The sequence below is a fragment of the Anolis sagrei genome, chromosome 6 (assembly GCF_037176765.1).
Source record: "Anolis sagrei isolate rAnoSag1 chromosome 6, rAnoSag1.mat, whole genome shotgun sequence".
In the NCBI taxonomy this organism is placed as follows: Eukaryota; Metazoa; Chordata; class Lepidosauria; order Squamata; family Dactyloidae; genus Anolis; species Anolis sagrei.
This window is the reverse complement of record NC_090026.1, coordinates 87,503,007-87,525,555: the sequence shown is the minus strand read 5'-3', so window position 1 is coordinate 87,525,555 and position 22,549 is coordinate 87,503,007. Positions and strand designations below refer to the sequence as shown.

At 39.5% G+C, this 22,549-nt stretch overlaps 1 protein-coding gene across 3 annotated transcripts in view; it reads left to right on the top strand.

Annotated features, from left to right (window-relative positions):
* The window catches only part of KCNH8 (potassium voltage-gated channel subfamily H member 8), a 187,510-nt gene that overhangs the window by 74,858 nt on the left and 90,103 nt on the right, over positions 1-22,549 (top strand). For all 3 annotated transcript variants that reach the window (XM_060781954.2, XM_060781955.2, XM_060781953.2), the window contains exons 2-3: positions 4,817-5,050; positions 21,059-21,190. In XM_060781954.2, coding sequence (XP_060637937.2) covers positions 4,817-5,050; positions 21,059-21,190 — 366 coding nt within the window. The remainder of the gene's footprint in view (positions 1-4,816; positions 5,051-21,058; positions 21,191-22,549) is intronic.

Below are 22,549 nucleotides of genomic sequence, written 5' to 3'. Positions count from 1 at the left end.
AATTCTACTGAAAATCTATAAAAGATTTCCAAAATATTTCCCTGCTTAGATTTGGGTTACATTCTTTGTTTCTGTAAGTATGGTGCTTGCAGTAATAATATGTGAACTGAGGGCCCTTCCAAACAGGCCCTATATCCCAGGATCTCATCCCAGGTTTTCTGTTTATCTTGAATTATCTGGCAGTGCGGACTCATATAATCCAATATAAAGCAGAAAACCTGGGATCAGAACCTGAGATGTAGGGCCTGACCAGAAGAATCACCTTTCCCTTTCTTCAAGTGAGGAAGTGTTATCCCACTTGGTCAGGGGTCAAGGTTATATCCACTGGACTAATATCAACTGCAGTCAGAACAAAACCAAACAATTTTATCTGCAAAGAATCAATTTATCTGCAAAACCACTGGCTGTTGAGTAGTTTGCATACACAGGAAAATGTAAAAGGTCCCTGACCATTTGAGAAAACTCTACTGGATGATAGTATGCAGATGCCATGGTGAGGGTGAAGAATGATTTCAATTTGATCTGCCACACCCAGTCCATTACTGATGACAACACTGAAACAGCTTTCTTGGTTTGAGGTGGAAAAAAACAGCTGAGTTGAGTGTCATTCACATAATGATTGCACTGAATCAAAAAACCCAGAGATGAGGTATAAATGATTTTTTTTTCAAATACAGACAAGATAGAGCTGCTTCTCATAAGTCAAAAAGTATATGAGCAGATAGTAATTAAGACTGGGCTGGATAAAATTATGTTTCCCCTGAAGATCCAGGTTTGCAGTTTGGGTATACTCTTTGACTCAGCTTTCAGTATGGAGACTCAGGTTCCTGCAAACAACAGAATTGCTTTTACAAACTTAAAGCTAGTTTGTCAATTGTACTCATGCCTAGAGATGGCTAATCTGGCCATGGTGATATATGCCCTAGTTATATCCCACTTGAATTTCTGTATGTGGAGCTGAGTGTTTAGAAACTTCAGCTGGTACAAAGTACTGTAGCCAGACATACTGAGGCTGGTTACAGAAAGCATACATATCTTTTTATATACTGGCTGGCAGTCTTTTTCCAGGCATAATTTAAAGTGCTTGTTTTTACCTATACATTCCTATATGACTTAGGGACAAGATATCTCACAGTCCATATCTGCTCATGTGAACTTGTTCATGAGATCATCAGGAGAGACACTTCTTTCAATCCTACCACCTACTTGAGTGTGCAAAGAGGCCTATGAAATGTTTCTTCATATACATATATGTGTATTTAAGCAGCTATTCTATGGCTGGATGGATAGAGAAGAGATATTGTTTGTTTCAATGTTTTGATCAACCTTGGCCTTGTCTAAACTGGCCCTAAACCCATACTGACCACACATGAACAACAGCTTCTGATGAGTATCATGGAAATTCTCTTTACACATATTTGGCGTGCCTTAAGCAAAGTCAGAGATGCTCCAGAGTTTGCTGGAATCTCTGATATATCCCAGAGCTTTGAGCCAGTCTGGACTGCTGGATGATGTCTGATTTGGGCTGAACTGCTATCTACACAGACACTGTTGACAGCCCATTTCCTTAAGCTGAATAGTGCAGCATGATGGTGTTGACATCACCCAGTGGAGCAAATGTAGTCCTGGGTCATTTGAACAATAAGTCTGTTCCAAGGGAATATTTATGCCAGGCTTTATCTGCAAGGTGTAGATGCAGTCTTTGAGGGGAAATTGTTAAGGCTCATAGCAAACAAGATTAGAAATTTAGTCAGCAAGGCTTTGTATTTACATGTTCTTTCTTTCACTAAAGTCTTAAGTTGTTGTACTTTAATTACGAGGAAACACAAACCACGTGGAAATGTGCCACACTTAGACAACACACCTAAAACACACATACAACACACACACACTATCTCTTTCTTTCTCTCTTTCTCTCTCTCTCTCCCTCTCATATGCTGGGGCATCATTGCCTGCTGCACTATGTTTAGCGTTGTATAGAATATGCATACTCTTTCCACCTTCTTAGGAAGTTATGAAGATGTACTATACAAGTGTTTTTTTTAAAAAAATAAAAAATATAGCTTGGAGGCTGAGCAGGATTAATGTTGTACAAGTGCTTTGGTTTTAGGGCATTTGCTAAGACATTCTAGATTGAGCCTGACATAATTTTAATTTATATTCTATTCCATTTGTATCCCTACATGATGTAAGTCCTTTTGCATTTAGTTAGCATAACCCTTGAATCCCTTTTATCTAGTCAGTGTTCTTTCTGCTTCATGTAATTCACATCGAATTAGCTGAGAGGATGAATGACTCTGCAGTGGGTAATTGTATTTTAAACAATAGGAAACCCAGGAATAAATTAATTTGTACTCTGCAGATGCTTTTTAGATACATGATCATTAGCTCTTATATAGAGGTGCTGTCATCAATTTGCATGGCAAGCATATGATTTTAATTCTTTTACTAGTAGGGGAATCTGATTTTGTTTTGACAGCAGAATCAGCACGCAGATTCATATAACTGATAATGATATTCATTTTCCATTTAGCAAAACAAAAGTGATAGTTTGAGGACTCCAACAATGGTTTCAACCTTTCTGATTAGTGAGTAGGTAGTGAACAGATGAGCTCTATTTAAATGTTACGACTAACATCAGAAATAGTTTTTGCTTTTTGCTTAGGAATTTATGAAATCATATTATAACCTTTATTTTGCTTACTTTTGTTTCTTTGTGTGTGTGTGTGTGTGTGTATCAACATATCAACAACTGATTATCCCTAGTATCCTCAGTTCTGTCTCAGTTAAGAGATGTGTGCAGTTATTTGTTAATACCCATCCTCTTTCCCAGCAAAATAATTTTAACAAATGCAGTAAAATGCTATTTTCCAAAAGTTCAAAAGCCAATAAATAGCAATTCAGTTTAAAAAGCATCTGGCTACAATATTTCCAGCACATTAAAGCATACTTTAAAAGGTAAAACATTCAATCACTTTGAAAATCCCTTCTGCTACAGTATTTAATTTTAGATCTAACATGATGATGATGATGATTATTATGATGATGATGACGATGATAATTTTATTTCTTCCCCACCTTTCCTCATGGCTTGAGCCGATTTACAACATTGATAAGATACATAATCATTTAAAAATACTCCATAGAATACACATATTAATATTAAAATATATTTCCACAATATATGTGGTGTAATGTAAAATAAACCACATGTAGTTCACATTTGATCAGCCCACACACTGCCTTGCCAGAGAAAGAAAATATGCCACAAAGGTGAATAGTAAAGAACAAGTAGTTTACTCTCTGTAGTTCAGAACAACATATGTACAGTGTGATCAGTTGTATCCTCACATAATGTCCTTTTAGGAGATATTTCAAATCCATGTGGATCAATCCCTTCAGTTCATGAAGCAAGAGCATACTCCAAAATCTGTCTCTCTCTGCTTCTCTCTTCATCTCTCTCTGCATGTGCATAGCTCAAGCCTGAACAAAATGTAACATTAACCAAAAGTGCCAGGCTCAGCCTGCTCCACTGGCATTACCTGACCAATCAGTTTCATACATCTTATTTTACAGTTAGACATAAAGTGTAAGTTTACATTTTTCGATGGAGGCTCCTATGGAAAAAGAGTTCCACAGTCTGGGAGTAGCCACCAAGTAGAATCTCTACCATGTCCTCACCAAGAAAAAATTTTGAGGATCTAAAAATTTGGTTGACTAGTTTTTGGAATATTTTCAAGTTGTGGATGGTTGAATTAGCAGATAGTTGAATCCACATGTGCATAAATAAGCTGAATATTACATGCAGGTCCTGATACCTGTTGGTCCTTGTGGCTTTTCTAAATTAACCATGCAAGTTATTTCCCTTTCCCATCTAGGCTGTTGGCCTTGTAATAAGCAGGTCTGAGGAAGTTGTAGTTCTTCAGTGAGAGATTTCATCTTGTTGAGCACATTCAACTTGGATGGTTTTCCCCTATAGCACCCTCCAGCAAAAGTTATTGTTGCTGCAATTTCTAGAGATGAAGAGGCAGTTTAAGATTGCAAAGTTGTGTTGAATTTAGCTGAGCTCTGTGGCCTGGAAAGTTTTTGCACTGTGATTCATCATTCTTTACTGCTCTTACATTTAATGGATTTGAATAGTGATGTGTTTGCTTGACAAAACTCTAAAAGCAGGACTAGTTTTCCATGACAAAGAATGAGGCAGTTGCCTCAACTCACAGATGCTGAGAAGTACCTAAAGACTGAATGTCACATGAAGTGGCAAATGGTAGCTTCTATGCTGGTGCAGTGGGAAATCCAGTCTGGTTTTAGCCTGGATTTTGAAGGAACTATCCAAAGTGCTGGCTCCTTGTATAGCTCTTTTAAATTTACATTGAAACTCAAAGTGAATTCCACACCACGCTGATGTAGGACTGGCCTGCCACAGGTGCTCTAAAACTACTTTCCTGCTTTATGTGTAATGGAAGAGGCTATACCATTTTCATTATTGAAATAATTTTCATTTTTGAAATAAGACTCAGATTCTGTCTTGTTTAGCTTTTGTGTGTGGAGTGGGGAGGCACATTCTTATCTTTTCAAGCCCCTTCATTTAACTGATCCCACATAGAATATGTGAGAATGGGTGGAAGAGGGGATGAATAAATATGATGAATATCCCTTAGGAAGGGTACCAGTGTATCCTGTAAAGCTAGCAAGAGGCTACTGTTCCTCAAAGAAGCATTTGACTCTATCCAACCTTAACCAAGTTCATCCATATATTGAACCCTATATTTCTCTAATGAACCATCTATGCTTTACTTTTGTGTTTTATCTACAGATAGTAACTTCATCCTTGCAAATGCTCAGGTGGCTAAGGGATTTCCCATAGTTTACTGTTCCGATGGCTTCTGTGAGCTTTCCGGATTTGCACGAACAGAAGTCATGCAGAAGAGCTGCAGCTGTAAATTTTTATACGGTGCTGAAACAAATGAGCAGATGATTCTCCAAATTGAAAAGTCACTGGAAGAAAAGATAGAATTCAAAGGAGAGATAATGTTTTATAAAAAGAATGGTGAGTATTATTTAATTCACTACTGCTTAATTGCTTCCAGGCAAACAGCTAATGTAACCATTGTACAGTCCAGTAGTTATGCAACGTCTATTTAAACATTGCTTTTTCATCTGAATGTTCAGAATTCTATAGAAATATGCATGAATGATAACATATTATGAAATCCAAAACTGCATTGTGAAGTTGTGCTATATCCAATAGGTTTGTACAAATGTTTTATTAATCATCCTAAGTCAGATCACATTCATTAAATTCGTACTTACAATGTGATATTTGACACGTGAGCGTGATTTGCGATAAAAAGTAAGAATAAAAACTTACCCAGTACTTTTTCGTTTAAATTTTCTAAACCTCGGAAGCTGCCTAAAGTCAGTTTTGTTTTCAGTGCAAGCAAGCAAAGCAAAGTCAAAAAGGCTACCATTCCTCTTTACATTAATGGCCTCTCACCATTAGGAGAGGGAAGCAGCAGGAAGAAAGCAGAATTTGCTGGGAAAGAGACTGAGGAAGCACAGCATTCTGGGAAATGTAGTTTGGGAAAATGAGGAGCCCTATGCCAGAAAGCTCAAAAGGCCCTTCCCTAAACTACATTTCCCAGAATTCTGCTCAGCATCAGAAAGCCCCTATCAGGATAGGGGAGAGATTTGTCCCTCTATAGCAGCAGCCATCCAGAGTTCCAATAAATTGTTGAATCTGCAAAGGGAAGGACTGACTGATATTTCTACTAAGTAAATATCTGTGCTGGGCTGGGAAGACATCCCTAAATGGAAGTTCTATTGGTTAATATGAGAGACATTCAGTGAGGTAGATGTTGTGGGGTTTTTTTTAAAGCTTTTATAAAACATTTTTTTAAAAAAATCCTAAAATCAGTAGATGTATGAATATTTCTAAAAGTTAGAGGAATGATCCCCTCTTATCTTGTGACATTGTATAGAACATTTAGTAGTTTTTTTAAAAAAATTGTTTATAAAACTTTGAGAATTTCCCAAAAATCTGCAGATAAGTGAAATGTTCTAAAACTTCATGAGCTCTCTCCCCCGGAGTGTGGTGGAGGCTCCTTCTTTGGAAGCTTTTAAACAGAGGCTGGATGGCCATCTGTCAGGGGTGCTTTGAATGCAATATTCCTGCTTCTATACAGTGGTAAATGTGTTCTATCATTATAGAAAGGAGCCCCTGAAGATTCCCTACTTGTGCAATTACTATAACAAAAAAGTAATAAAAAAGTAGCAACCATTGTCTCCGGGGACAATGGGCTGCGGGCAGCAGCTTATTATTTAAAGGATTTTATCCTTTGTTGCCCTCTAAAGCATATATGTAATATGGCTTAAAAACTGAAAAGCATAAAGATGTAAACACAATTGTTAGTTCTAACTAGATTAATATTAGTGACTAAATGTTTCAATTTAGGAGGATACACAAAATGTATATGTTCATTTCGGGGGGGGGGGGTTAATTTTCAGATAACTGGGGAAGGCCAGAAACATTAACTTGTTTCCTTAAACATTTTTTGCATTTCCAATTTCTAGGAGGGGAGGAGTAGTATACCTAGAATTGCCTAAGGTTCAGGGTGCCACAACCCAAGAGAAAAAAATTACCACTCAAAATGGCCAGTGGTGGGACCAGTGGCCATCCTATCTAGCATTTACAACTTGATCATCATAGACATCTAACATCTTTTCTTCTACCTTTTCTTTCTTCATAAATTATAATTGGGCGATTGGCTGATTGGACATGGACACAGATTTTCAACATTATTTTATTTTTAATTTAAAATACATTTGCTTTCATATATTTAATAATGAAATTATGGATATCCCCATGCAAATATTCAGCATCATGACAGCAAATTCCATTCAATTCTGTAATTATGTTGGTGTTGTGAAGTGAGTAAAACTTAGACATATGCCTAAGTTTAACATTCAACTGGACATCCATATGCATGGATTCTGCTTCCATATCCATGGATGTCCTTGGAAATATTCAGAATAAAAAATCCAAAAGGTAGATCTTGATTTTGCCACTTTATACAAGGGGCACCAGATTATGATGCTACTGTATACAATGGTATACAGTAGAGGGGGGTTGGCAGAGTGGGTCAAGGTGGTGGTGAATGCCTCCCTTCAAGAAGGCAAAATTCCAGCCAGCTTAAAACAAGCTATGATAAAACCGCTGTTGAAAAAGCCATCACTGGATCCCACTGATCTGAACAACTTTCAGCCAGTTTCCAATCTCCCCTTTTTGGTCAAAGTTTTGGAACGCGTGGTTGCCTCGCAGCTCCAGGGATTCTTGGACGAAACTGATTATCTGGATCCGTCACAGTCCAGTTTCAGACCGGGACATGGAACTGAGACAGCCATGGTCGCCTTAGTGGATGATTTCCGCAGAGAGCTCGACAGGGGGAGTGTGTCCCTGTTGGTTCTCCTGGACCTCTCAGTGGCCTTCGATACCGTATACCACGGTATCCTTCTGGGGCACCTTGCAGGGAAGGGTCTTGGAGGGACTGTTCTGCAGTGGCTCCAATCCTTCCTGGAGAGTTGTACCCAGAAGGTGTTGCTGGGGGACTCCTGCTCGGCTCCACAGCCATTTTCCTGTGGGGTCCTGCAGGGCTCAGTATTGTCCCCCGTGTTGTTTAACATCTACATTAAGCTGCTGGGTGAGATCATCCGGAGTTTTGAGTTTGATGCCATCTGTATGCAGATGATGTCCAACTCTATCACTCATTTCCACCAGATGCTAAGGAGGCTGTCCAAGTCCTGAACCAGTGCCTGGTCGCTGTGATGGTCTGGATGAGGGTGAGCAAATTGAAGTTGAATCCAGACAAGACAGAGGTCCTCCTGGTCAGTCGCAAGGCCGAACAGGGTATAGGGTTGCAACCTGTGCTGGACGGGGTCACACTCCCCTTGAAGGCACAGCTTGGGAGTTCTCCTGGATTCATCACTGAGCCTGGAATCCCAGGTTGCAGCGGTGGCCAGGGGAGCGTTCGCACAATTAAAACTTGTATGCCAGCTGTGCCCGTACCTTGGGAAGTCAGACTTGGCCATGGTGGTCCACGCTCTCGTTACATCTAGAATATACTGCAATGCACACTATGTGGGGTTGCCTTTGAAGACTGCTCGGAAGCTCCAAATAGTCCAACGAGAGGCAGCCAGGTTAATAACTGGGGCGGCATACAGGGAGCATACAACTCCCATGTTACGCCAGCTCCACTGGCTACCAGTTTGCTACCGGGCACAATTCAAAGTGCTGGCTTTGGCCTATAAAGCCCTAAACGGCCCTGGCCCAAATTACCTGTCCAAATCTTCCTCTATGTACCATCTTGGAGATTAAGATCCTCCAGGGAGGCCCTGCTTTCCATCCCACCATTGTGACAGGTGCGATTGGTGGGGACGAGAGACAGGGCCTTCTCGGTGATTGCTCCCCGGCTATGGAACTCCCTTCCTTGTGAGATCAGGTTGGCCCCCTCCCTCCTGTCCTTTAGAAGGATGGTAAAAACTTGGCTGTGGGACCAAGCTTTTGGGACAGGGCAATGAAGTGACAATGGGAAAGATGACAGGGCCGATTGGATTTGATGCTGATGGCTAGGACGGTTTTAAATTGTGCTATTTTAAATGGTGTATTTTAATATTTAGATAAACGTTTTTAATGTTTATGTATTGTATCCAGACATTGAATGTTTGCCATGTATATGTTGTTCTCTGGTCTGAGTCCCTTTTGGGGTGAGAAGGGCAGAATATACGTGTTTTAAATAAATAAATAAATAAATAATTGAGCATCCATGGATTTTGGGATGGTAGAACCAAGTCTGGGTGGATACCAAGGGCCTACTATATTTGGCAATATAGGCAATCAGTTTTGTTCAAGCATTTTAGGAATATAGAATCAGTTGTAAAGCATGGAATGGCTAATTGGAGGACAGAAGAGAAAGCTTATCTCTGTACATCACAACTGAAATAGTACATGTGGTTATGCAATAGGAATCTCATGACATCCATCTATGGCGGCATCTGGAAGGAAGGAATCCTAGGTCAATGGAAGATGTTTTGCATTAATATGATACCTTTCTAAACTTGTGGATTGTGTAATATGTCAGCTTTCTATGTTTCAAATACAAAGCTACTACTCCACCCCTTACTTGAGTCATGTTGCCACCACTTCTTTCAGGGCAAATAATGTGTAACATAGAAGCTTCTGTAGTGTTGCAGCATCAATGATGCATCTAATGAGAAAAGTGTCAAGTCTGCATGGCTTCTACTTTTTCAGCATTATCTACAATTATCCTGCTTATGGAAGTAGCAGCAGCATTCAAATCATTGCTAGCTTTAGAACACCACTCCTTCCTGGCAAAGAAACACAATGGGGAAATAGCTTTTATTATGTTTTGCCTCTTGAAATAAATCCAGAATGTGTAAGCCTACATATGAAATACATTACATTCCAGCTATTTTAATTCCTTTTATGAGCTGTTTTACAAAAGGGAAAAAACCTTTGGGATATAGTTGTAAGTAAGCACAATATAGAATAATGTCAGACTATTCTGTAATTTTAAGCTTAGAACCTGCAGCAAGTTTGAGTTCCCTAATTGACAAGTCTGACACTTTTAGTGCAGGCTTATATTGCTACAAGTCATTTTAGGCACTTAACTGAATACATGACATTATTTAAAAGTTGAATAATAAGCACACAAATGTGTAAAGTAATAACTACCAGGAAGCACAGTAAACATGATGGCTTCAGGGAGGTATATTTTATTTCTATTAGGGTTCTATCATATAATTTAATAAAAATCATTGCTTTTTATTTAAAGAAATAAAACTCAAAAGTTTAAATCCAATGTGTTTTCTGCTATGGCATTATGCTGTCGGGAGCTGCACATTTTCTTTGTTTTATTTCTCATTCTTAAATCCTGTTTTTCATATATTGTATAATGTCAGTTACTTCAATCTATGATCTGTGATGGGATATAATGTTAATGGATTTACTGGTTAGACTGACTATGGGTGCATCAACACTGTTGAACGGATGTAGTTTAACACTATGGTATTAATGCAGTTTGGTGAGGTTCTAGCTCCCCTTCCCATCAAATTTAGGGCTATTGGGGAAAAATGGCCACACCTAGATGACACATTTATCACTGCTGGCCCACCAAGTTTCATAATATTTGACTCACCTCCTGATTTTTATGATTTTCTTTTCTTTCTAGAAGTAAAATCTCCTTAAAATTTTCTAAAAAGATATCCCCCGCTGACCCCACCCTGTAACTTCTCCAGGAGCAGCAGCAGGACACAATTCCTTCCTGCCAAATGTCAAAGAAGCACTTCCACATCACGCAGCCCGGTATCACACTTTCGCTACTAATAAAAAAAAGAACAATAGCAACTACTTCCAAATATTTTACATTTCTTGTTCTCACAACGTACTCGAAGAGGCCAGCAGTCCACCATCCGCAAGCAAGCAAGCAGCATGTTCCCTTATCAGAAAAACATTCCCAAAGGATACAGTCGCTGGAAAGGACTCTCTCCTCATGTGGAGGGGAGAAACCCCCCGAGAGACGAACCCGAGGGAAGCAAGCACAGCAAGGAGCGCCGGATTTTGGTGAGGACGCCACCCCCCATTTTAACTGGTAGAGAATAGTCAAGGGGAGAAGAAAGAAGAGAGAAGAAAGGGTCTAAGTGACACAGACAGCATAATACAAGAAAAAAAAAAGAAAAAGAAAAAATAGCAACCCCCCCGCACCCCTTTCCGGTTTCGGAGGCACCGGGGCGCGGGGAAGGGGGCAGTGCATAGAGGATATTATAAGAAATATATGAAGGTTGAGAGACAACGAACCGGAGGAACAGTAGTGCGAACCCTAGGGGTTGAAAGTCTAAAGATATGGAAGAGAGGACTGTCTCAGTTTGATACCACGCCATTGCTAACATCTGTCCGTGAATTGCCGTAGTGGAAGAGTGGGAGGAAGGCTGGAGGAAGATTGGGCGTCCTATGAGCAGATCTGCGGACTCTTTGTGTAAATATAGTGCTGAGTGCTACTTGAATTGTAAACCGAAAACACAGGACTCGGGGCATAAAATAAGAACAATACTAACTGTTGAACCGTTGAACTGTGGAGGCAAACCGGGCACAGCTGGGAGGTCCCGTGGCACGGAGGCGGGTGCGGCCGCGGAGCCATCCCAGGGTAGGTCCGGGGCGAAGAGGAGGACCCAGGCACTGCACGAGGGAGTGCCGGCGCGCGGACGACTGGGAGTGGCCGCGCGGTGACGTCGGGACGTCGGGACGCCAGGGACGTCAGACGCCGGGACGCCAGGACATCAATAGTGGCGTTGGGAAGACAGACGGCGGTCAGGACGCAAGAAGCAGCGGAGAAGCGAGGACTCCAGGACACAATGTGGGGGCATGCAGCAAAAGGGAAACCCCTCCGGTAGGGACTTGGGACTAACTCAGAAACAATACCGAGAGCAGAGGGGGGTCGGAGGCGAGAGGAGGAGCCGCGAGCAAGGAGCAGCGTGAAGAGAAAAACATCGCTGATCAGGGAAACCAGGGAGGCATCACGCTCAAAGAAGGAGAGGGAAGGTGGGGGGAGATAGGGGGAGGAGGGAGAAAAGAGGAAAAAGAGAACTGAAGGGGAGAGGGGGGAAAGGCAACGGAGAAGAGGTGCAGAGAGAGAGTGCGAATTTAAGGACTATAACTCCAAACTCACGGACACATGCCGCGGGTCAGCCCCCCTCCCTCCAACACCTCCAACATCTCCTCACCCCCGATTCTGACCAAGGCAGTATAGAAATAGTGGACTCTAGTTGTAACGAGATTGACTGACCTCGCCAGCACTCAGATAAAGAGAGTACGGTGCCCAAAGAAATGATAAGCATCTTATGAAAAAATAGTGACATTCAATTTTCACGCGCTGCTCCGTCTTCCCTTTTTTTTTTTCTTTTTCCTTTTTTTTTCCTCCCCTTTTTCTTGTTTCTTTCTCCTCCCTTTCCTCTTTCCTAGCCCCCCCCGTCCCCACCTACCCCTCCCTTATACTCTATAATGCGCACTCACTCCACTGTATATTGACCTTTATACTGTCATAGAGGAGAAAACTGTAATGTTTGTGTGATAAATAATCTGTGACTGTGAACTGGCATACTGAGAACTGCTTTAAAAGTCCCAATTAGGATAAAAGAGTGGGCGGCCAGCACAAAACAATAGAAAGATGTCAACACCGAAGGTTAAGATAGACAAGGACAAAGACAAAAAAACACAGAATAGGAAGGACTCTCTAACGAAAGATCCCCAAGTAAAAGAAATCAAGGAAGCGAAAGAAATGTCTAGCGAAGAAGCCATGGCCAAAAAAGAAGAGTTCACAATGAAAGATCTGATGAGAGAAATCCTAAAATTACAATCGACGTTCAAAGACTAGAAGGAAAACAAGAAAAGCAATACAACAATATAAAGAGGGAGATGGAGGAAATGAAGAAAGAGATTAAGGAAGAAGTGCAATCAGCGTTAAAGGAGGAAGTACAAAGTATACACAAGGAAATCGAAAACATGAAGCAGGAAAGAATAGAAGAAGCAAAGGAGAATAAAGCAATGAAAACTCAACAAAGAGAGTTAGAAAAAACGGTATACGCAATGGAGAAAAAATTTGAAAAGAAATTAGATGTACTTCAAGAACAACAGGAAAATCTAGAGGCCAAGGAAAAAGAATTCCAACTAAGATTCAGGAATGTCCAGGAGGAAGAAAAGGAAAATATCAGAGAAATAATTGTGAACCTGGTGGCCCAATCACTACAAATCAGTCGTGAAGACTGTGATGATAACATCGACCGCGTCTACAGGATACAATCTAACTATGCTAAAAGACACAATGTCCCAAGGGATACAATTGTATGTTTCCGGAAAAAAAGCGTTAGGGACGAAGTATTAAAAGAGAATGTCAAAAAAGCCTTACACTACAAAGGCAGCAAGATAGCCATTCTAAAAGAACAACCCAGAGCCGTCCTAGAAAGAAGGCGAAAATACTTCTTCCTCACCGACGAGCTTAAAAAGAAAAACATAAGATTTAAGTGGGAAAGGAGGGAGGGCCTAATGGTGACGTGGGATGGCAACCAATATAGGCTAACGTCAGAGTTAAAGGCCAAAGAATTCTATGAGAGATACCTGGGAAAAGGCGGTGACCAACTAAAGAACGGCAACGAAGGAAAGGACGGGGACGAAGACAATACGGATGAGGCTAACGAAGAAAGACTAAGGAAAAGACCAAGAGAAACATCCCCAAAAGGATACAAGAGCTTTGTGGAACTGGCGGTGGCGACTAGGATCAACGAGAGAGACAATAATAGTAACAATGGCCCAAAAAATTAAGATATACTCTGTAAATGTAAATGGTCTGAATAACCCCAATAAAAGGAAAAAAATTTGGCACCAACTTATGAAAGGACATTTTGATATTATGTCGCTCCAGGAAAAACATATATGTCATAAACATGTGTCTTATCTAACACAAAAAAACTTGGGAAAAACATACTATTCATCGGGAGGCGAAAAGAAGAGGGGGGTAGTAACGTACATAAATGAGAGAATACCATCAAAACAGGTCTTTAAAGACCAGGAGGGAAGAATCCTAGGCATTAGTATTGAATTTGGGGACAGGAAAATATTGTTGTGCAACATCTACGCCCCTAATGGAACAAAAACAAAATTCGTAGAACAGCTCCATAAAAAGATACTAGAACAGGAATATGATGATTTAATTATAATGGGCGATTTCAATGGGGTCTTAGACAACAAAATAGACAAGACAAAAAGCCCCAGCAAAACAAAGAACCAACATGCCGGAGAACTTCCCAAGGAGTTTAAAACACTAAAAGATAAATTAGGACTACGTGACATCTGGAGATTCTATAATGTAAACGTTCGGGACTACACCTTCTTCTCCGACCGCCACAACTCATGGTCTCGCATCGACATGATATGGGGATCAGAATCAATAATAGCAAGAACATCCAAGATCAACATCCTAACGAGGGTTAATTCTGATCATGCCCCATTAGAACTAACATTGGCAAAACCAGACAACAGGCAAGGAATACAAAGGTGGAAACTAGACGACTTGCTGTTAAAAAGAGCTGAAGATCAAGAAATTAACAGGAAAATACTAGAAGAGTTCTTCCAGTTCAACACAGAACAAGACACAAGTGTCGAGACCATTTGGGACGCCTCCAAGGCATACATTAGGGGGCATTTTATACAACAGAAAGCTAAAAAGAATAAAGTTAGGAAAGAGAAGCAACGAGAGATAGAGGGAGAAATAGAAAGAACAGAAGGAGAAATGAAAAAACATCCGGACAACAAGAAACTGAAACTACAACTAGAGATATTTAGGAAAAGAGCAGACGCATTGCAATTAGAAGAAATAAGTAAAAAAATAAAATATTTAAGACAAAATCAATTCGAAAACGCCAACAAAGTAGGAAAATACTTGTCCTGGAAAATCAGAAGGAAGAAATCTAAACAACAAATACTCAAAATAGAGGAGGGAGAGAAATGCTATACAAAACAGACAGAAATAGAAGACCAATTTCGTAAGTTCTATAAGAAATTATACATGAATGACAACATCCCCAAAGAAAAAATAGCCCAATATCTAGGGAAACAGAGAATAAATAAACTAACGGATGAAGAAAGGGAAATATTAAACAGGAAAGTCACAGAAGAGGAAATAAAGACAACAATAGCCGGCCTCCCAATGAACAAATCCCCAGGTCCGGACGGACTCACAAACAAATATTATAAGACGTTTAGCAATATATTAACACCACACCTAACCAAAGTCATAAACAGAACAATGGAGGAGAGAAAAATGCCGGACTCATGGAAAACAGCATTAATAACATTAATTCCCAAAGAAGGGCAGGATAATACAAAAACCAAAAACTTCCGCCCAATATCCCTACTCAATGGGGACTATAAGATATTTGCGGGTGTGTTAGCAACAAGACTTAAAAAGGTGCTGAGCACAAGAATACACGAAGATCAGACTGGTTTCCTTCCAGGACGGCAAATAAACAACAACGTCAGGCTGATACTCAACACCCTAGAATACTACAACAGACACAATCAAAAAGAAGCAGGACTCCTTTTTTTGGATGCAGAAAAAGCATTCGATAGGGTCAACTGGGGATTCATAACAGAATTACTGAAGGAAATGGATGCGGGCTTTCAACTTATAAATGCGATTAAGGCAATTTACTCGCAACAGACAGCATGTATTATTGTGAACGGGCAGATAGCAAAACCAATAAATATAAGCAGGGGAACTAGACAGGGCTGCCCATTGTCCCCACTAATATATATCCTGACCCTAGAAGTAATGCTTGACAGTATCCGAAATAACAAAGAAATTAAAGGTCTAAAAGTAAAATCACATAATTACAAGGTGGCAGCATTTGCTGACGATGTGATGTGCATCATAGAGGAACCCCTGAGCCAATGGGAGAAATGGTGGGCGGAATTCTCTGACTTTGGCGAAGTAGCAGGGTTAAAGATAAATAAAGATAAAACCAAATTCCTGATTAAAAACATGACAAGGGGGAGGAAAGAAGAACTAAGAAAAAGGTCGGGGGTTGAAATCGCATCGAAAGTAAAATATCTGGGGATACAAATAACCACCAGTAATGCTCAGCTTATAAAAAATAATTATGACAGCAAATGGAAATCCATAAAAGAAAAAATGAGAGACTGGTCAAGATTGGATCTGTCCATCCTAGGCAGAATCGCGGTGGCAAAAATGAACATCTTAGCAGAAATGTTATATCTTTTTCGAATGATCCCAGTGATTAAATCGGCAAAAACAATAACAAACTGGCAAAAAGAAGTGAATAGATTCATCTGGCAAAACAAGAAGGCCAGAATTAAATTTAGAAATCTAAGTGATGAACCCGAAAGGGGAGGCTTGGGATTACCTGATCTTCTGCTCTATTACGAAGCCGCGTCATTGGCATATATTCGGGAGTGGGCAACACTAAAAAACGACAGACTACTTGCATTGGAAGGGGAAGACCTAGCCAAAGGATGGCATGCCTACTTGTGGAAAGGGAAAACAACAAGAGAAAGGAACTTTAACAATCATCCGCTCAGAGCGTCGTTGTTAAAAACATGGAAGAAGTACAAGGAGAGGCTATACACGAAAACGCCAATGTGGATAGCTCCCAACGAGGCAGAACAGCGCAGAGAATCATCAAACGAAAAATGGCTGACTTATAGACAGTTACTAAAAACGGACAATCAAGAAATAAAGTTAAAATCACTTGAAGAAATAAGACAATTAGACCCCAAATTTTCGTGGCTACAATACTGGCAGGTCAACGAAAACTTCAAAGAAGATAAAAGAATAGGGTTCGAGAGAAAAGAGAAAATATGGGACAAGGTACTGAAATCGGAGAAAAAGACGATCAAAAGATTGTACCAGCAACTACTAGTATGGGCAACCGAAGAAGAACAGGTTAAAGAAAATATGATCAAATGGGCCAGGATGATTGGGCGAACAATCACTATGTCGGAATGGGAGGAATTGTGGAAGAGGAAACTTAAATATGCATACGCCACCGAAATCAAAGAGAATTGGTATAAAATGTTTTACCTCTGGTACCTGACCCCCGAGAAAATAGCAAAATACAGCAAAGGAAAATCAGATAAGAACTGCTGGCGATGTAGGAGGAAAAAAGGCACATTCAAACACATGTGGTGGGAATGCAAGAAGATAAAGAAATTCTGGAAATTGATATATCAAAAAATAAAGGACATACTAGGAATTGAAATAACATTCAGTCCAGAATTACTCTTATTAGGAATAAACAACCCAGACATTAATAGGAACGATGAAAAAATTCTCTTCTACCTTACCACCGCGGCTAGGATTTGTATAGCCAGAACATGGAAAAATAAAGAAACAGCAACATACAGTTCATGGATCATCAAGGCCACAGAGATTATGAACATGGACTGCTTAACCCAACTGCTAAGGAAGAATGAAACAACAAATAGCAAAACAGATTGGACTAAATTTTTGACCTTCCTAAAGAAAGATAACATAAAGTACTAGTAGGATTGCAAACAAATATAGCCACGGGGGCTACGGAAACTAAAACAGTAAATGACCTCTATGAGTAGTAAGTCCAAGACAATAAGACTTAGGGAAAGATTATCGGATACTGTGTTCACGGAGAACCTTGGAAGTCAATTTGAATGTATGGTAATTGTATGTATGTGTAACTATGTATGTTGGTATGTATGTGCGAGGGAGGGAGGGAGGGAGGGGAAGGCAGTATAGGGTAGGCAGCAAAACGCATTATTTATATAAGTGAGTAACTAGGTAAGAAATACAATAGGAAAAACTGCTTGCGAGTGAGATTCATACCTTATATGTTTGTATGTGTAGTTGTCCAATTTTTTTTTATACTGAAAATCAATAAAAACTTATATTTAAAAAAAAGAAAAACATTCCTGTATGATCATTAGGTATTGGTGGCAAGTTTAGGTTGGTAGGCAATATTTCTGAGAATGAGGCTTTGCTGTTTGCTGGAATTCCTATAATTATTAATAACAATCATCTTTTAACAGTACTACTTTGATGAAAAATACAAGGGAAGAGAGATAAGAGAAGAAGCTAAAGGCTTTAGTAGAGGCTAAAGGGTGACTCAGAGCTCAGATCCACCATTAAAAGAAAAGCCCACCCACATATGCTGCGCACCCACCTACCCACCAGCACTTTCCAACTCCCAGTCCCACTAAATAAAAAATCCAGAAAATAAAAGAAAATAAAGGAAAATAAAAAAGATTCCGTGCTAGAGAGAGGCAAAGCTAAAGCTGAGAGCGAGTGGTGGCAAAGCAATAGGACTGAAGCACCTCTCTCTAGAGCCAGTATACAACTGAGCAATGATGGGGTCTGTACTATGATTTTTGTTCTCCACCAATTTAACACAGTTTGTTCCACACAAACAAAGTTTCTGGAGTAAAACAACTACTTTCAAAGTAAAGACCACCCAATGAAACATGAAATAACACTTTCAACAGATTTTCTTTATTTCTTAAAAAGTGAAAATTCATCAAAAATCCATGGATAAGTCAAAGGTTATGAAATTTGGTGAGCTAACAGTGGTCCATGTGTTCTACCACTGTGGCAGGTCTCATCAGGATTGGTCTAAAAATGAGGGAAGGAGAATCCTCTAAATTTTCCCCAGTGCCAGTGCTGTTTTTTACTACTGTGCATTCATGAATCGATTTGGAAGTTTCGGCAAGTTTCATTTTTTTTTGTTGAAAAATTAGGAAGTGACTTTAGAATCAAACCATCGGCAACCCCCTACATCTGAAATGAGTTTTGAACCATTTTTTTTTATCAGCCAAGCCTAGTACCATGGGATGGCTAAAAAAAGATACAGTTGTTTAAGGAATAAGGTCATTTAAAATTAGCTCTAGTCTGGTCCTGAGTTTGAAAGAGATTTTTTTTCTAGTTTAATTCTCGCACCTACTCTTAAATCCACTCTCTGTCTCCTTTTACTTCTATAATATTGGACCCTTCCAGACAGGCCCTATATCCCAGGATCTGATCCCATGTTTTCTGCTTTAAACTGTATTATATGAGCCTGCACTGCCAGATTATCTGGGATAAACAGAAAACCTAAGAACATTAAAAGTTTGAACCTTACAATCTTCTTGGAAATGGAGGAAGATACAATTTTATTTTCTATAGAAATAGCTAGGAGCAATAGAAATAATGCATAAATACAAATCTGTGCAGCCAGTTTTAGACCATGACTGCTGACCGTGGCAGTGCTCTTTGTGTATAGTAGCTGAGGCGAGGAGGTAAAGTCCTTTATTGCAAAAAGCTTTCTGAAAAGCAGGGAGGTCTATTTTGTTTGTTTGAAATGACATTTCACACTATTACATGTGCAGAAGATTTTGTTTATCTGTGTATCAAATGTAAGTTATACAGGCATCTTATTTTCTTGTGAATAAGATACAAAAAGAAAGCTAAAATTCAACAAAGTTTGGAAAACGAAATTTTGGTCCCAAAATCTCAGCAATCTTGGCAATCCTGACTAGACAGACTCAGTCACGTGTTATTTTGAGGAAAAAATAATGGGTTAGCTATACTATTTTTGATAATTTCATGATTAGCCCAAATTAACAATAGATTTGTAGTTCTGTGACAGAGGTGGGGTGGAGGCAGGAGTGATACCCAAAAATATGGTTGTGTTGTCTCATGGCAGCCATGATTCCCTGGTATTTTTCAGTTCAGCTGGAAATTATCAGAATTATGTGAGAAAAGTATTTTAACTAAATTCCTGTAAGAAAATGTTGAAGCGCAGAGGAGGTCTGAGGAAAAATAGGGCTGTAAAGGTGATTTTGAGGCCTCTGAGAGCTTGGAGAAAGAAATCATACATTATAAAATAAATGTTGACACCCCCCCGGGGGGGGGGGGGCTATAGCATCTGTTACTATACCTCAACATGTTCAAGTGCTTTACAAGCTTATTTATTAAATTTAGGAGTATCAGCAGGGTTATACCATTTCTTTTCTATTTGTCTTTTTTACATTACATTAAAGTGATGTCATTAAAAAACTTAACTTTAGTTTTATATATGTTTTGATTTGCATAAAGTTATAAAGGATGCCCTAGACTCGGGGCCAGGTTTCAGAGTCCCCAGTGTGAAATGTTCCCGTTCAAGATGTGCCATTCTTCACTTTTCTAAACTCCTAGGTAATGCCCCACTCTGAACTAAACAATATCTTCAAAAATATCTTTGCAGACCTCAGAGTGCCCCTGCTTCTGCCAGTAGTTTTATCTTACATCCAGGCAGTGGGTTGCTTTGTTTGCATAGGTAACATCTCTCATGTTTGAGCATCAGAAACATATAGAATGTTATTGATACTGCTGTGGTTTCCTTCCCTATCTGTCTCCTTTCCACCAAAAGCTAAGCTCAAGCCAGCTACTGTCAATTGGGCTTTTAAGGAATGGAACAAGTGCTCTAGAGAAGTAGGCTTCAGTTTTTCTGCAGGAAGTGATTATAAAAAAAATGAAAGCCCAGATAACAGTGGTGTGTAGAAGTAATCCAGCTTCTCTGTCATATGCACCAGCAAATGGCAACTGACATAAATCCTGTTCAAGGCCTATAGTATCTAAAGTCAGCCAAGCTACTTTGGCACATTTACCACTCTTAGCCCACCAAAGATCAGAACATTTCACTTACCCACAGATTTTGGGGGAATTTTCAAAGTTTTTATAAACAACTTTTCTTTTAATAATGAAGAAAATATGTTCCTAGTTTGAAAATGTTTCCTGTTTGATTGTGTAGTCCTTACTTTGAAAGTAGTGGTTCTACTCTGGGAACTTTGTTTTTGCATCAAAAATTTCATTAAATGGGTGGATGACAATGCTAAATTAGTGGGCTGGATACTACAGCAAAATGTGCCATAACACAATGTCCATTGCACAAAGACAAAGTTTTTGCAGTTTATAAACTTTTACCATTAGGCTATGGCAAAATGACATTTATAACCCAGGAACAAAAATCATGGTGTAGAATATTACATTTATTGGAACTCAGGCTGGATATGGAGGGTTAAATCTCTCTGATGCTGAGCACTGCATTCTGGGAAATGTAGTTTATGTCAGGGCCTTTTGAATTATCTAGCACAGGGCTCCTCGTCTTTCCAGGTATTCCTGAAGTAGCTTCCCCCTTTGGTTTGGCTCAGAACTAAGATGCCATATGATGTGAATCTAATGCACATCCTAATTTGGGGAAGGTAATTTAGCCCAAAAAAGTGATTAAATACAATACCTTCCTTTCAGGAAAAAAAGAGAGAATCAAATAATGATGCAAGGAGAATTACAGGGGCTGAACATCTGTCATGCCTTATTTACCTTTTAAAGGGGTTGTGATAATCACTTTAATATTTGGGGTTTTTTTTAAAAAAAGTAACAGTTTGAATTAAATATGTGATGTCCTTATTATGTTATTTTTCTTATAGGGTCTTCATTTTGGTGCTTGTTGGACATTGTCCCTATCAAGAATGAAAAAGGTGATGTGGTTCTGTTTCTGTCCTCTTTCAAAGACATAACTGATACAAAAGTGAAGATTCCTCTGGATGACAAAAAGGAAGGTTTGTCTCATTCACAGAATGAAAAGTTACATATTTTCATAGAACATAAAATATGAAAAATGAACACTGTTATTGGAAAAGATTGCATTACGGCCTTTATTAAACTAGCATTTATTAAACTAGCACCCTCACTTTCTTGGTGTCTCCTGCAGAATTCTGGGAAATGTAGTTTAGGAAGGCAACGATTTCTCTAGCTGAGAATTGCAAATGCCCCACTCTAATTTTGCTAACAAGCTTAAATTAATATTTTGAACTACAGTAGTCTGTTATTAGTCACACTCTTGAAAATAAAAGTTAGGATAATAATAATATTAATAATTGTGCTGTCGCACGCTGGGCATATAGCAATTGGTTTTTGAACAGGATGTGCTCTTTGTGCCTAGTGGGAAGCCGGGGTGCCTCGGATGAGAGGCCCTATGGATTTTCCAATACAAAGTCTTTAGAGGCTTAAAAGTTTAACAAAGTTCTTTATAATTGCTTAGGTCTTCAACAAACAATCTTAGATCTTCAACAAATCAAACAAATGCTTCTTAATTTGTCTACAGTGGACAGGCAACTTGCTTGGACAACTATTTCTTTCCTTTATGAGGAAAACCCTTTTTAACCCCTTCCTGGACAATCTGCTTTCTAGGCTTTGCTGGTGTGGGCTCTACTCCTGGCTCCAAAATGCTTCTTGGGTACCAGAGTAGACCTACTAGTCAAGGCTCTGAAGAATTTCCAGCTGGAGTCCTTAGGATTTTTCCCACGAAGGTTGTAGGTCAATTTCTCTAACCCCAACAAGGATTGTGCTGTAAAGCTGTTCTCTTAAAAGCCTTTCTTTAGAGAATGTTCTTAAAGGTGTGAGGCTGTAAATTCCCCTGCCAGAGCTTTCAGGAACGTTTCCCCCCAGATTTTGTAAGAAACGAAGCTTCTCTACAGGTAGAAAACGTTCACGTCCTGTAGCTGAGCTTCCAACTGTAAGACTGAACTAACATGGTTTTCTTTCCCTCCTGAACCTGGGAAAAAGGGCGGAACTAAAACTTAACGATGATAGACAGGTGGCTAGCCCCATGACTGCAGCCTAGCAGGAACCATCCAACTGCAAAATGCATGGCCAGAACAAGCACATGCAAACGCTCAAAGAACGAAAGGGAGTTTGGAGCTCCTGGTACAGCCGTACCAGCACAATAATAATAATAATAATAATAATAATAATAATAATAATAACAACAACTTTATCCTTGTACCCCGCCTCCATCTCCCCAAAGGGACTTGAGGTGGCATACATATGGCACAAAGTGACTAAAACACCTAACCTATGGTGACAACTATCGGATACATAGGACCAAAACTTAAATGAATCTGATTTAATAATAAATC